The 15,438-nt window shown below is 40.4% G+C and overlaps 1 protein-coding gene across 1 annotated transcript; it reads left to right on the top strand.

The window, feature by feature from the left end:
* Nucleotides 1-2,514: 2,514 nt before the first annotated feature.
* Nucleotides 2,515-7,135, top strand: LOC137649421 (uncharacterized). Its single transcript, XM_068382407.1, has 5 exons — nucleotides 2,515-3,309; nucleotides 4,170-5,153; nucleotides 5,384-5,674; nucleotides 5,895-6,420; nucleotides 7,029-7,135. Exons 1-5 carry the CDS (start codon nucleotides 2,515-2,517, stop codon nucleotides 7,133-7,135), a joined length of 2,703 nt encoding a protein of 900 aa, XP_068238508.1.
* The last annotated feature ends 8,303 nt before the right edge of the window (nucleotides 7,136-15,438 follow it).

Raw genomic sequence — 15,438 nt, 5'->3', positions numbered from 1 at the left:
AGTCCTACCCCAAGCATTGGATCCCCCTGGATTCCGAAGACCCAACACTTGAGAATAGTTCCGCCAAAAAGGTCCAAACCATCTTCGGGATGGCTGAAATCATCCAATACTCTCATATATAGCTTTGAATGCAAACACCTCCCAACCGCGATACCTCCTCCCACTCATCAAAGCAGGCAGCAATAAAGGATGTATGAACATCCCCGCCGGGGCTACAATGGATGTGAAAACATCCAAGCCATAGGAGAAAAGAAAAAAAAAAACAAATATATATGTACATAATATATACACACATATAATGAGGGAAATTTTTCTCATAGAGTTTGGAAAGCAAGACTAAAGAAAGTTTGTGAAATTAGGATAAGGTTGAAGTAGTATTGAGAAAAAGAAAAAGGTAAAAGAGAGAAATTTAGATTCGAACTGGGGGAGCAATTTCCCCAAGTTCGAGAGCCCTCTTGCCCGTCACCAAGTTTCAGCACGGGAATTAAATGCCGTGCTGAAGCTTAATGACTTCATCAAGGCATTCTCTCATTAAGAGGGAATTATTAATGAAAATCTCTACTGGAGCAAAGAAGAAGAAACATAAACCCATTAAAAAGAGAGATGAATCTGTTATAACAACAGAAGATGAAGAAAGGCAACATTGGATGTAACACTATAGTGAGGTCATGAATAGATAATATGGAGGGAATAATTTGATTGATATACCTGACGCCTAGGTAGACCTTGATGTACCCATGAATGAATTCAGTGCGTTTGAAGGCGAAGCTTTTATTAAAAAAGTAAAGAGATTTAAAGCCCCTTGATACGATGGAATAATTGCTGAGATGATACTGGCCAAAAATGAAGTGACTCCCAGAATAATAACAAGATTATTTTGTAGAATTTGGCGTGAAGAGGGAGGCATAACCTGATGAATGGGAGCTAGGAGTATTTGTGAAAATAGCAAAAAAGGAGACCTGACAGATTGTAATCATTACAGAGGCACACGCCTACCTCAGTTGTCTTGAAAATATATAGTATGCTCATTTTAAAGAGACTAGAGAGAAAGATTGACGAATATTGAGAGATGAACAATCAGGATTTACAAAAGGTAAAAGTTGTACAAACCAAATTTTCATTATAAGACATGTGGTACAGTAATGTATAGAATATAGATATCCACTTTTGATAGCTTTTGTGGACTATGAAAAAGCCTTTGATAGTGTGCACCGCCTAATTTTGAGGAGAATCCTGGGTTATTATAGTTTCTCTTAAATATGTAAATTTGATTAAGTCTGTTCCTGAGCATAGCACGTGGGGAGTTAGTGTCAGTGGAGTCCTATCAAGTGAATTTCCGGTGAAGAGTAGAGTACTCCAGGGGAATGTGTTGTCATCTATATTGTTTATGGTGACCGGACAGTTTGATACTGGACATCTTGATATCGGAGATTTTGACATCGGACATTTGGCTACCAGGCATTTTGTGACTAGGCTTTTTCGCTACCGGACATTTCGATACCACTAGGCATATACAGTATATATATATATATATATATATATATATATATATATATATATATATATATATATATATATATATATATAATCACATTATGTATTAAAAGTAAGTTCCACCGCGCCACTTAAGATCTCACTGTCGCGGTGAGATTTAAACGGTAGCAGACGTCAATGACCTAGATGTTGCGATGCCTAAATCAGGTTATTCAATCTAATCTAATCTATTAAAAGTAAGGAGTTAAAAGTACAAATCAAATATATATAAAGACTAAAAATATTTTAATTTGTAAAAACTTATTACAAGTACAATTAAAAAAAGACAAGCAACAATATTATCTAGTTAAAATGTTTAATGATCTGAGCAATGCCACGATGATATTGGATTTTATTTGAAGGGTCATACTGTTCCAGCAATTTTTTTATACGCTGATCGGCGTCCCTGTATTTTTTTCTTGAGGTTACGCTGTCTCCACGATTGAGATGGGAAATCCGTGTTGCATTATGTTTTATTATGTTTTTATTTGTACCTTTGATATAGCCAATGGCATCCTACCAGTTTTGTAAGACATGTAGCAATAGCTTCGTAGGCATTAGCCTAAAAGTGTTTTCTTTTGTTTTCAGTTATACTCAACTGAGGGCTCATGGTTTATATAATAAAGTAACTACAAAAAGGACTATTGAATGTTATTGATACCCAATTTGAGAATCAACACCGAACGGGGCTAAAATCAACAAATAAATACAGAGCCAAGTACTGTTCACAACAAAGACAAGATAACACAATTCGGATAAGGATTGATGAACCCAAGAACAGGAGCCTAACCTAACCTACATAGAAGGCAACGTGGAAAATCTACAAATCAAGACAAAATGGAGCTTAATGAACAAGAGAAACATGAAGATCAACATTTAGGCCGAGATGATGGGCAAGACTTGCATTAATTGAAATCTATGCCTAGCCCTATGTCACCTAGTATGGGTAAACGAGTGAGATTGCAATCAGAAAAAGGTAAGATGTATAATTTTGATCTTCTGGTTGATGAATTCAAAAACCAAAAGAGATTGTTGGGCAAGATAAATAAGGAAGCAGATTTGGCACTTTCTAAAAATGATTGTAATGTAGGCCTACTACAGGATGTTGCAAATAGGCTTCAAATAGAATTAAAGAATATTGACATAACTCTCTCCAAAGTGAAAGAATCAGAAATACCAGAGGTTGACATTGTACAGAGTTTAGAGTATAATTACCAGGAAATATGCTTTGAAAGTCACACTAGGTTAACAATATTAAAAGAAAAAATGAAACATGAACAAGAAGATAAAATGTCAAATGTCTCTCTAAAGTCAAAGTCTTCATCTAGTAGGTCACATCATACAAGTGTAAGTAAATCTTCACGTGTTTCTAGTACTAAGAGAATAGAACTAAGCACAAAACTGGCTGGGTTAGGCACAGAAAGAAAGTACCATGACATAATGGAGAAGGCTAGAGCAGATTTAAAGAAATTCGAAATTGACAAAGAAATTGAAGCCACTAATGCTGAGATATGTGCAGTTAATAAAATTTTAGAGGAAGAAAATGAAACTGATCCACAGTCATGCTTGAGTTTTCCGTTAGGTGAAAATAACCAACCCACTGAAGGTCTCTTGCACAGATATCTTGAGGATAGTAGAGTTGTAAATTATTCATTGTCAGGTTCCAGTGTACAAAAGTCCCTTTCCTTTGCTGGCGGTTTAGATAGTATAGACAAAGATTTAGACAAAAGGAAGGCAGAAATAAAGCCAATGACTGATCTAAATCCAAATGCTCAGGTGTTTAGATTTCCAACAGATTTCATACAACCAGGGAAACCAAAGCTAGACCATAATTATAATTACCAGCCTATAGGACGCTCATAGCCAAGTAAACTTAGGCTAGGCCAAGAAACAAACCTGAACTCAGATTTCAAAATACCAAATGAGCCTAGGCTAGGTTGTAGTACTATAGATGAGGCATCCCATGAGGTAATAGGTGAACCTAGGCTAATAGTAGATCCCAAAAATGCCATCACTTGCAGTACACAACCTGATGTTAATAGACCAAGGCTACACCATGAACCCCTGGCAGATTTTCATGAACAACCTAACATTATCAATAATGATAACGTACAGTCCAGTCAATTTTATCAATAGGATATTTTAAAAGGTTTTGCTGATCTTCAAAATCAGAACTTAGAGAAACTAGCCGACTTGTTTGCTGCAAGGCAATGTAAAGACAATTTACCCATTAAAGAACCAGAGGTATTTTCTGGAGATTTGCTGAAGTACCCTCAATGGAAAGCATCATTTATTACATTAATTGATTATAAAACAGATGATGCTGCTGAAAGATTATACTACTTAGTTAAATATACGGATGGTCAGGCTAAAACTCCCATTGATAATTTTATTTCTTTTGGCACCCAAGAGGCTTACGACAAAGCTTGGAAGATACTTCATGATAAGTTTGGAAATAAATTTATTGTTGCTGATGCCTTTAGAAGCAAGCTTGAAGGTTGGCCTAAGATTACAATTAATGATGGTCCAGGTTTGAGGAAATTTTCTGATTTCTTAGAACACTGTAAAACAGCCATGGGAATCATAAAGTACTTAGCAATTCTTTACGATCCTAAGGAAACAGACTTGTGTTACAGAAGTTGCCTGCCCAAATTGCAGAGAGATGGAATTGTATAGTAACTAAAAGAATCACAATTGATGAAGAGGAATATTCATCTTTTGAAGAGTTTACAAGGGTCATAAGTGATGAAGCCAATAAGGCATGTAATCCAACATTATCTTACAGTGCACTTAATAGGAGAGATACAGTATTTACACCTAAGAAAAAACAACCACAAAGTAAGGTTGCAAAGCGTACATCATTTGCTACTAAATTTAATGAAGTTAATAATGTTACAAATGCTGCATCTGATGAAAATAAATCTAAAAATGAAAAACAAACCGAGAGTAAAATGAATGTAGGATTTACATGCTATTACTGTAGACAAAACCATGATATGGAAAAATGCCCAGAGTTCTCAAAACTTGATCTTGCTCAAAGAAACCAATATTTGACAGATAAAAAAATGTGTAGAGGTTGTTTCAAGGTCGGTCATTATTCAAGGTATTGTAAAAGATCAAGGAAATGTATTAAATGCAAGAGATGGCACCCAACAATTCTCCACGATGAAACCTTGAATAAAAAACCAAGTTCTGGTGATACCCAACAAGAACAGGCTATAGCTGTAACTAATAGAATTAATGTTAACAGATATTTTTCAGCTGATGTTCACTCAATGATTGTACCTGTTTGGTTAAGCCATAGGAATACAAATAATAAGGTCATGGTATATGCAGTATTGAATGATCAGTCAGATGCTTGTTTTATCAAAGAAAGTGTCCTAAGGTATATGAATGTCAATGGCCAAAATTCTGTCATCAAGATAGCGACTCTGCTGGGTGAAGAGGCTATAAAAAGTACTAAAGTATTTGGTTTATCAGTGAAGGGCATAAATGAAAATAGTACTGTAAATTTACCATGTGTCAACTCTAGAAAAACTACTCCTGCAAGAAGAGCACAAATCCCTAAAAAATGTTCAGCTTTAAGATGGCCTCATCTTAAGAAAATTGCTGGAAGGCTAGTACTGTAGAGTATAATCCTGGCATTGAGATAGGTCTATTGATAGGTATAAACTGTATAAAAGCTGTCAAACCTTTAGAAATCATTCCTGGGTCTGGAAATGAGCCCTATGGTCAGAGAACAGCTCTTGGATGCGGAATTATTGGTAATGTAAATGTCAATGAGAATAATTTAGAAAGTGATGTTGTTGTTAATAGAACTGTAGTTGAATAAATTGAAATAAATTCCAAGATATCAAATAACATTTTCACAGTACCAACCAAAGTAAAAGAAGTGCATGCGCCTCATCATGTCAGAGAGATGTTTGAATCTGATTTCATAAGTAATGTTAGTGACGATGAGGTAGCTTTGTCAGTAGAAAAAAGACAGTTTATTGAAATTGTTAGTAATGGTATTAAGATTATTGATGGTAAACAGTTTAAAATTCCATTGCCACTCAAAGGAGGTGGTATTCAGTTCCCAGATAATAAGTTAGTAGTCCAGAAAAGACTATCCAACTTAAAACAAAAGCTTCAGAAGAATGTAAGCATGAAAAAATGATTACATAAATTTCATGAAGAATATGATTGATAAGGCTTATGCTGAAAGGGTTCCTTTGAATGAAACATGCCTAACTAATGGAAAGGTTTGGTTTGTGCCACATCATGGGATTTACCATCCCAGAAAGCCTGACAAAATCAGAGTAGTATTGGATTGCTCTTTTATGTATAAAAATGTAAGTTTGAATAATTGTTTACTTCAGGGACCAGACTTGTCAAATAGTCTAGCTGGTATTTTGTGTAGATTTAGAAACCATTCTGTTGCAATTACTTGTGATGTAGAAGCAATGTATCACCAAGTTTTGGTAAATGAAGAACACAGGAATCTTTTACGATTTCTGTGGTTTGATAACCATGATTTAGATGGCGACATTGTTCAATATAGGATGACTGTTCATCTATTTGGTGCTAGAAGCTCTCCATCTGTTGCAAACTATGCTTTGAAAGCTGCTGCTGATAGATTTAAGGATAAAACTACTGAAAAGGCAGCAGAGTTCATTAAAGAACACTTTTATGTGGATGATGGCTTAAAGTCTGTAGCTACAGTGGAGGAAGCCATAAACTTAGCCAAAGACATTCAGATGATATGTAAAAGGGGTGGTTTCCATTTGCAAAAATTTGTTGCTAATAATGCTGAAGTTTTAAAGGCTACGCGTCCTGATGAAGTTGCTCAATCAGTTAAGAATCTTGATTTAACGAAAGATAAATTGCCAGTGGAACGAACATTAGGTATGGAGTGGTGTACTGAAACAGATACATTTCATTTTAATGTCAAACCCATTCAAAGGCCTAGTACTAGAGTACTAGAAGGAATGTTTTATCCATAGTTAGCTCTAGGCATGATATCACCATTCATTCTTACAGGTAAGAAAGTTTTCCAACCCTATGTAAACAAGACCTTGGCTGGGATGATCCTATTCCTGAAACTGTTACTACTGAATGGGAAAACTGGTTAAGTCAATTACCAAAATTGAAAGATATTAAAGTTGAGAGATGTTATAAATCAGCCAACATGAATGTTATAGACTATGAATTGCATCATTTTTCTGATGCTAGTGAGAAGGGTTATGGTCAATGCTCATACTTAAGAATGACTGATGCAAATGGACAAGTACATACTAGTTTAGTTATGGCTAAATCAAGAGTGTCTCCCTTGAAAACTTTTACAATACCTAGGTTAGAACTCACTACTGCATTAGCATCAGTGAAGGCGAGTTATTTCTTAAAAAGGAGTTGAAGGTCAATATTAGTAAAAAAGTATTTTGGGTAGATAGTACAATTGTTCTTGGATACATAGCTAATCAATGTAAACAGTTTAAAGTTTTTGTTGCAAACAGAGTTGCGGAAATCAGAAATCACATCTTACCTGAACAATGGAGATATGTTTCCTCAAGTGATAATCCTGCTGATTTATGTTGAAGAGGCATGTCTGTTCATGATCTGACTAGTAACTATATGTGGTGGCATGGACCTAAATTCTTAAAACATGATAATGCTGATAATGAAACTTTATGTTCATTTGAGGTTACAGATGAAGATCCAGAATTAAAGAAAGTGTCACTGGCAATTAACACTGATGATAATAATTATGCTACCATACTTACCAGACTTAATTACTTCTCAGATTGGACACGTGCCAGAAGGTCATTAGCTTTATGTAACAGGTTTAATGATAAATTGAAACAGAAATCATTATATACTGAGTATGATCATGTGTCTGTAGAAGAGCTAATCAAGGCAGAAATTGCCATTATAAAATTAGTCCAAAGAGAAGCTTTTCAATATGAATATCAATTGTTAAGTATAAGCAATAACAAATTTTAAATATTTAACTTAGCCGGTGAATATATAATAGCTGACGTCTCCGGCGGCTCGACAGAAATACACAAAAACTCGCGAGCGATCGCTATGAAGGTTGCGGGTGTGCCCACCAGCGCCAACTATCGGCCAGATACCGCATATACATGTAAACAGCTCCAGTTCTTCTCTGTCGGTCTGATCGACAAGTTGATTCCATTACTCGCTGTTAACCTGGAGTTTTTCAACAGTCTTGGTGAAGTACTTCTTTTTGGTTTTGAGCTTTCGCAGTGCAGGTGTTTTTATCTTCAATTTAAACTCTTGAACTCTTTTTTGGATAGATTTAATTGTTGATGACTTTGGATTGTTTTTGGACTTTCTTTGACTTTTCAAAATGGCTGACCCTTCTCCAATTCCTAAATTTCGTAAATGTAATGCTAGGGATTGTAACAAACGTCTTCCAAAGGCCTCTCTCGACCCACATACTGTGTGTTCTAATTGTCGGGGTAAAACCTGTCAATTAGGAGATCGGTGTGATGAGTGCGTGGTACTTTCGGAATTCGACTGGCTAGAGTTTGATAAGTATTCTCGTAAGCTAGAGAGAGATAGGGTGAGGAGAAGTTCCTCTAGATCATTAGAATTTTCCTCCTCCCATGCCCCTGAACCTAATCCTTCCCCAGTAGTAGTTGTGCCTGAACCTTCTACTAGCACTCATGAACCATCAATGCGGGATATGTTACGTGCCATTCAAGCTTTGGGCGAGAGAGTTGAATCGTTAGCTATGGACCGTAATCAACTCATGGCGGATGTAAAAGAGTTAAAGTGTCAGAGTGCCACATTAGAAAATCGTGGGGATAAAGTGATTAGTGCGCAAAGTGTTATCAGTGTTGCGACCGAGGGTTCGTCTGTTCGTGCCTGTCGTTCGCCTAGTTCGAGACCTCTTGCAAGCTCCCATGCCCTAGGGAGAAGTAATGTCGTAGGACTTATGGGTTCGAGAGGCTTTAACCAACGAACAGACGTTCCCTCTATGGTTTCGGGCGTGTCTCGTCAAGACCGCCCCTACCATAAGACGAGCGAGGCGATTTTCTCCTCGTCATCCGAAGGCTTCTCGCGTAAGAAACCATGGAGCAAGGTTTCGAGACCCTTAAAGCGAAAGTCAGTCCCTTCAGGACAGGTCCAGCATCCTGGTTGTAGCCATTGGGACAGCTCTGACCCTGTGCAGTCATCGGAAGACTGCTCGCCGCCTAAACAGAAGCGTAACACAGGCTCCGAGAGTCTTAGTGTAGGCAATGTTTTGCAGTCACAGACGTTACCCTCGTCTCAAACCGCACCCACTCCCGTTGATCCTAAATGGGTTGTGCTGCAAGATATGCAGAATAAGCTTGCCTCTCTTATGGAGGATTACACTGCTGAGCAGGTTCACGATGATCCTCGCCGTTTAGCTGATCGAGATCCTGGCCGTCAGCCGCCCAAACGAGCCTTTGCTCGTCCTGTTGACGTTGACGTTACAAAGTCACGTCAGTCACGTGACGTAGAGCCTCACTCGATGCAGTCCCGTGTTGACTTTCAGCCGCTTGTGGACGTTCAGCCGCTGCCGCATGCTTGTGTTGACGTTCAGGACGTTCGCCAACCAACGAAGTTGACTTGTTTTGACGTTGAGCGTCAAGCACCGCAGTCAAGAGTTGTTTTGACTGCTCAGTCTAGGCAGTCAAGGCAGTCTCGAGTTGACGTCGAGCGTCCTCCCGCTCCAGTTGTTGTTGCTAGTCAGTCCGTTAAGCAGTTACATGACGTAGCGTCCTGGACTGCTACTTATGCTCCTGTGCGTGTGGACTCTGCTTGTCAAGCATTGCCACCAAGGCAGGTCTCTCCCTTGCTTGAGACTCATCAGTTGTCGGACGAGGTTCCTTCAGATGAGGAAGTTGCTGATCCTCATCCTGATGATAATCCTTTGGACGTTTTGTCAGATGTAGAAGAACCTAAGACTGTTCAACCTTCAATGGATTTTAAGAAGATCATGATGATTTTCAAGGATCTTTTTCCAGATCATTTTGTTTCTGTTGCTCCTCGTTCGCCTCCTTCTGAGTTTGCTCTAGGCTTAGCTGCTACCAAGCCTGCCTTTACTAAGCTAGTGCTTTCTCGCTCTTCTAAGAGGGCTTTACGTCTTCTAGGCGACTGGTTGGATACCAGGAGGAGTTTGGGGAAGACGGCCTTTGCCTTCCCACCTTCTAAGCTTGCTTCTAGATCGAGCGTCTGGTATGACACGGGAGAAGTTCTCGGCTTGGGAGTCCCTGCCTCTGCCCAGGGTGACTTCTCAAGCCTCGTAGACTCTCCCCGTCGCCTGGCCATGAGACGCTCGAAGATTTGTTGGTCCTCCTCGGACCTTGACCATCTACTTAAAGGCGTATTCAGGGCCTTTGAAGTTTTTAACTTTCTTGATTGGTCTTTAGGAGCATTAAGTAGGAAGATCTCGTCTGCCGACCAAGATGTATCCTTACTTATCATGTCCTGCATGGACAAAGCCATCCGCGATGGCTCCAATGAGCTCGCCTCCACCTTTACGTCGGGAGTCTTGAAGAAGAGAGAAACCCTTTGCTCTTTCCTTTCAGCAGGAGTTACTCCCTGTCAGAGATCGGAACTGCTCTTTGCTCCTTTATCGGCTGCCTTGTTTCCACAACAGCTGGTTAAGGATATAGCTGCTTCGCTTGTGCAGGACACACATGACCTGATGGCGTCCTCTGCTCGCAAGGGAGCTCCTTCTTCATCCTTTACTGTGAGACCCAGGATTGAGACTCCTGCGTCTAGATTTATCCCGCCCTTTCGTGGCAGAGCTCCCAGCAGGGGAGGCTCTCGTGCCGAGGGAAAGAGAGGTAAGAAGAGAGGAGCCAAGTCCTCCCGTGGCAGAGTCTGACTGCCCACGGCCTCAGACAGCGGTAGGGGCCAGATTGAACAGCTTCTGGCAGGCCTGGGAGAAGAGGGGTGCAGACCAAGAGTCTGTTCTGCTGCTCAAAGAGGGGTACAAAATTCCGTTTGTACGCAAACCTCCTCTAGTGACAACTCCCATAGACATCTCTCCCAGGTATCAAGAGGAGTCAAAGAGACAAGCCCTTCATCAAGAAGTGTCTCTGTTGCTAGAGAAGGGAGCGGTGGTGAAAGTCTCGGACCTTCAATCACCGGGGTTTTACAACCGTCTCTTCCTAGTCCCAAAGCATACAGGAGGTTGGAGACCAGTGCTAGACGTCAGTGCGCTCAACGTTTTTGTTACGAAAACAAAATTCACGATGGAGACCACGAAGTCCGTCTTAGCAGCGGTCAGAGAGGGAGACTGGATGGTCTCTCTCGACCTGCGAGATGCGTACTTCCACATTCCTATACACCCGGATTCCCAACCGTTTCTGAGGTTTGTTTACAGGAATGTGGTGTACCAGTTTCGAGCACTGTGCTTCGGCCTCAGTCCTGCTCCTCTCGTGTTTACGAGGCTCATGAGGAATGTGGCAAAATTCCTTCATCTGTCGGGAATCCGAGCCTCCCTGTACTTGGACGACTGGCTTCTCAGAGCATCGTCCAGTCATCGCTGTCTGCAGGATCTACATTGGACGTTGGGTCTGGCCAAGGAGTTGGGACTTTTGGTCAACTTAGAAAAGTCCCAACTGATCCCATCCCAGACTATTCTATATTTGGGGATGGAGATTCGCAGTCCAGTTTTTCGGGCTTTTCCGTCTGCCACCCGAATAGAACAAGCCCTGCTCAAAGTCCAACTAATGCTGAAAAGAGAACGTTGTTCAGTCAGGAGTTGGATGAGTCTCGTAGGGACTCTCTCATCCCTGGAGCAGTTTGTCTCGCTAGGGAGACTGCACCTTCTGCCTCTCCAGTTCCATTTAGCCTCTCACTGGAACAAGGGCAAGACTTTAGAGACGGTATCAATCCCAGTCTCCGAACCAGTAAAAGCATGCCTGAACTGGTGGGACAGCAATATCAGTCTGAGAGAGGGCCTGTCCCTAGCAGTCAAGAACCCAAACCACGTGTTGTTCTCAGACGCGTCGGATTTGGGTTGGGGTGCGACCCTGGACGGTCGGGAATGCTCGGGTCTGTGGATCTCAGTTCAGAAGAGCATGCACATCAACGGCAAGGAGCTATTAGCAGTCCATTTGGCCTTGATGAAATTCAAAAGCATTCTTCGAAACAAAGTGGTAGAGGTCAACTCAGACAACACCACAGCTTTGGCATACATCTCCAAGCAAGGAGGCACTCACTCCCACACGCTGTACGTGATCGCAAGGGACCTTCTCATATGGTCAAAAAATCGAGGCATCTCCCTGTTGACGAGATTCATCCAGGGGGACTTGAACGTCTTGGCAGACTGTCTCAGTCGGAGGGGTCAGGTAATACCCACGGAATGGACCCTCCACAAGGACGTGTGCAAGAGTCTTTGGGCGACTTGGGGTCAACCCACCATAGACCTCTTTGCCACCTCGTTGACCAAAAGGTTACCAATCTATTGCTCACCAGTCCCAGATCCAGAGGCGATCCACATAGACGCGTTTCTACTGGACTGGTCTCACCTGGACTTATATGCATTCCCACCATTCAAGATAGTCAACAAGGTACTGCAGAAGTTCGCCTCTCACGAAGGGACAAGGTTGACGTTGGTTGCTCCCCTCTGGCCCGCGAGAGAGTGGTTCACCGAGGTACTTCAATGGCTGGTAGACATTCCAAGGAGTCTTCCTCTAAGGGTAGATCTCTTACGTCAGCCCCACGTAAAGAATGTTCATCAAAGCCTCCCCGCGCTTCGTCTGACTGCCTTCAGAATATCGAAAGACTCTCAAGAGCTCGAGGCTTTTCGAAGGAGGCAGCCAGTGCGATTGCGAGAGCTAGGAGAGCTTCTACCATCAGAGTATACCAGTCGAAGTGGGAAGTCTTTCGAGACTGGTGCAAGTCAGCATCTGTGTCCTCTTCCAGTACCTCTGTAGCCCAAATCGCAGATTTTCTTTTACATCTGAGAAATGTTCGCTCCCTCTCAGCACCCACTATTAAGGGCTACAGGAGCATGTTGGCTTCGGTCTTTAGACATAGAGGCTTAGATCTGTCCAATAATAAAGATCTCCAAGATCTCCTTAAGTCTTTCGAGACCTCTAAGGAACGTCGTATGGCAACTCCTGGATGGAACTTAGACGTGGTCCTAAGGTTCCTGATGTCAGACAGGTTTGAGCCATTACATTCAGCCTCCCTGAAGGATCTCACCCTCAAGACACTTTTCCTAGTGTGCTTGGCTTCAGCTAAAAGGGTCAGTGAAATTCATGCCTTCAGTAAGAACATCGGCTTTTCCACAGAGAAAGCCACATGTTCACTTCAACTTGGTTTCCTAGCCAAAAATGAACTGCCTTCTCGTCCTTGGCCTAAGTCTTTTGATATACCTTGCCTGTCAGAGATCGTAGGCAACGAACTTGAAAGAGTACTATGTCCAGTTAGAGCTCTTAAGTTCTACTTAGCTCGTACTAAGTCCTTACGAGGTGGATCTGAGGCCTTATGGTGCTCAGTTAAGAAACCATCATTACCTATGTCAAAGAATGCTTTGTCATATTTTATCAGATTTTTAATCCGAGAGGCTCATTCTCACTTGAATGAAAAAGACCGATGCTTGCTTAAAGTTAAGACGCACGAAGTAAGAGCTATAGCAACTTCCGTGGCCTTTAAGCAAAATAGATCTCTGCGAAGTATTATGGACGCGACCTTTTGGAGAAGCAAGTCGGTATTCACGTCATTTTACTTAAAAGATGTCCAGACTCTTTATGAGGACTGCTACACACTGGGTCCATTCGTTGCAGCGAGTGCAGTAGTGGGTGAGGGTTCTACCACTACATTCCCTTAATTCCAATATCCTTTTAATCTGTCTCTTGAAATGTTTTTAATCTTGTTTTTGGGTTGTACTGAAGGCTAAGAAGCCTTTCGCATCCTGGTTGATTTGGCGGGTGGTCAAATGTCATTTCTTGAGAGCGCCCAGATTAGGGGTTTGATGAAGTCCTGTTGTATGGGTTGCCGCCCTTGATACTTCAGCTCCTGGGAGTCTTTCAGCAACCTAAGAGGATGGCTGGGCTTCGTGAGGAAGACAGACTAACAAGGCAGAGTAATCGTCTAAGTCAACTTCCTTACCAGGTACCTATATATATTTGGGTTTTGTTATGATAACTGTCAAAAACTCTAAGCATATACGCTGTAAACTGTATTAATACTGGTCTCTACCCACCACCATGGGTGTGAATCAGCTATTATATATTCACCGGCTAAGTTAAATATTTAAAAATGATATTTTGATTATAAAATAAATTTTTGAATATACTTACCCGGTGAATATATAAATTAAAGGCCCCCCCTTCCTCCCCGATAGAGACCCAGGGGGATGAGAAGAACTGGACCTGTTTACATGTATATGCGGTATCTGGCCGATAGTTGGCGCTGGTGGGCACACCCGCAACCTTCATAGCGATCGCTCGCGAGTTTTTGTGTTTTTCTGTCGAGCCGCCGGAGACGTCAGCTATTATATATTCACCGGGTAAGTATATTCAAAAATTTATTTTATAATCAAAATATCATTTTGATAAATGTTTAAGGAAATCTAGCAATTTGTACAAGCTTAATCCATTTATTGATAGTAATGGCTTAATAAGAGTAGGTGGTAGATTACACAGAAGTAATTTTGATGTCCATGTAAAATATACTGTGATTTTGCCAAAGAATAGTCATATTACTGAATTGATAATCTGTCACTATCATAATAAAGTACACCATCAAGGTAGAAATTTAACTTTAAATGAAATTATATCTAGAGGTTACTGGATTATAAGTGGATCATCCTTAGTAGTGAAACATATATCAAAATGTGTAACTTGTAGAAAAATTAGACATGATACTCTTACACAGAAGATGGCCAATTTACCAAAGGATAGGGTAGAAATGTCTTCCCCATTCACTTACAATGCCGTTGATTATTTTGGTCCATTTATAATTAAGGAAGGTAGAAAAGAGCTCAAAAGGTATGGTGTATTATTTACATGTATGTCAACTAGGGCAATACACATTGAAACTGCCCATTCTCTCAGTACAGACTCTTTCTTAAATGCTTATAGGAGATTTGTTTGTAGAAGAGGCTATTGCACACAACTGCGTTCAGATCAAGGTAGTAACTTTATTGGTGCAAGAGAAGAGTTTGCAAAGTGCCTCCGAGAAATGAATGTTGAAAATATTAAAAATTAATTATTAAAGGACCAATGTCATTTTATAACATTTAAAATGAACCCACCTCATGCAAGTCATATGGGTGGTGTTTGGGAGAGACAAATAAGATGTTAGAAATATCTTGAATGTATTGCTATCTAACAATAGTAAAATTTTAGATGATGAATCTTTGAGAACATTCATGACTGAAGCAGAAAATATTGTAAACGGGCGACCATTATCCACATATAACTTGAATGATCATTTAAATGTAGAACCTTTGACACCTAATTAGGTAATTTTGTAAAAGAGGACATGTTTTCAAAGAAAAAATGGAGGCGTGTACAATGTCTTCTTAATCAGTTATGGAAAAGGTGGCAAGGAGAATACTTACAATCGTTACAAATACGCAAAAAGTGGTTAAAGCCTCAAAGGAATGTAGAAATTGATGACATAGTTTTAATCAAAGACTATAATCTACCTCGCAACAAGTGGATGTTAGGCCAAGTATTAGAAACAAACGCAGATGAAGCTGGCCATGTTAGAAAAATTAAATTGTTAGTAGTAGATGCTTTTCTTGATGAAAATGGTAAACGCCACAAGACAATTCTAGAAAGGCCTATTCATTCAGTTGTAATGTTATTAGAAAGTACAACAGGGAAGTCCCCATCAGGGAGCATTCAAGTCATTATGTACTGTATATTTTTATTTGGTATGGAATGGACTAACCTGTATATTGTG

This window comes from Palaemon carinicauda, chromosome 11 (genome assembly GCF_036898095.1).
Source record: "Palaemon carinicauda isolate YSFRI2023 chromosome 11, ASM3689809v2, whole genome shotgun sequence".
In the NCBI taxonomy this organism is placed as follows: domain Eukaryota; kingdom Metazoa; phylum Arthropoda; class Malacostraca; order Decapoda; family Palaemonidae; genus Palaemon; species Palaemon carinicauda.
This window is presented reverse-complemented; position numbering and strand designations above follow the sequence as displayed.

Excerpts from the sequence above, each read along its gene's own strand:
- LOC137649421 (XM_068382407.1), top strand. The coding sequence starts at position 2,515 with ATGTATAATTTTGATCTTCTGGTTGATGAATTCAAAAACCAAAAGAGA. Across the intron at positions 3,310-4,169 it reads ATCTAAATCCAAATGCTCAG|AAGTTGCCTGCCCAAATTGC; the intron begins GTGTTTAGATTT and ends CTTGTGTTACAG. Across the intron at positions 5,675-5,894 it reads AACAAAAGCTTCAGAAGAAT|GGACCAGACTTGTCAAATAG; the intron begins GTAAGCATGAAA and ends TGTTTACTTCAG.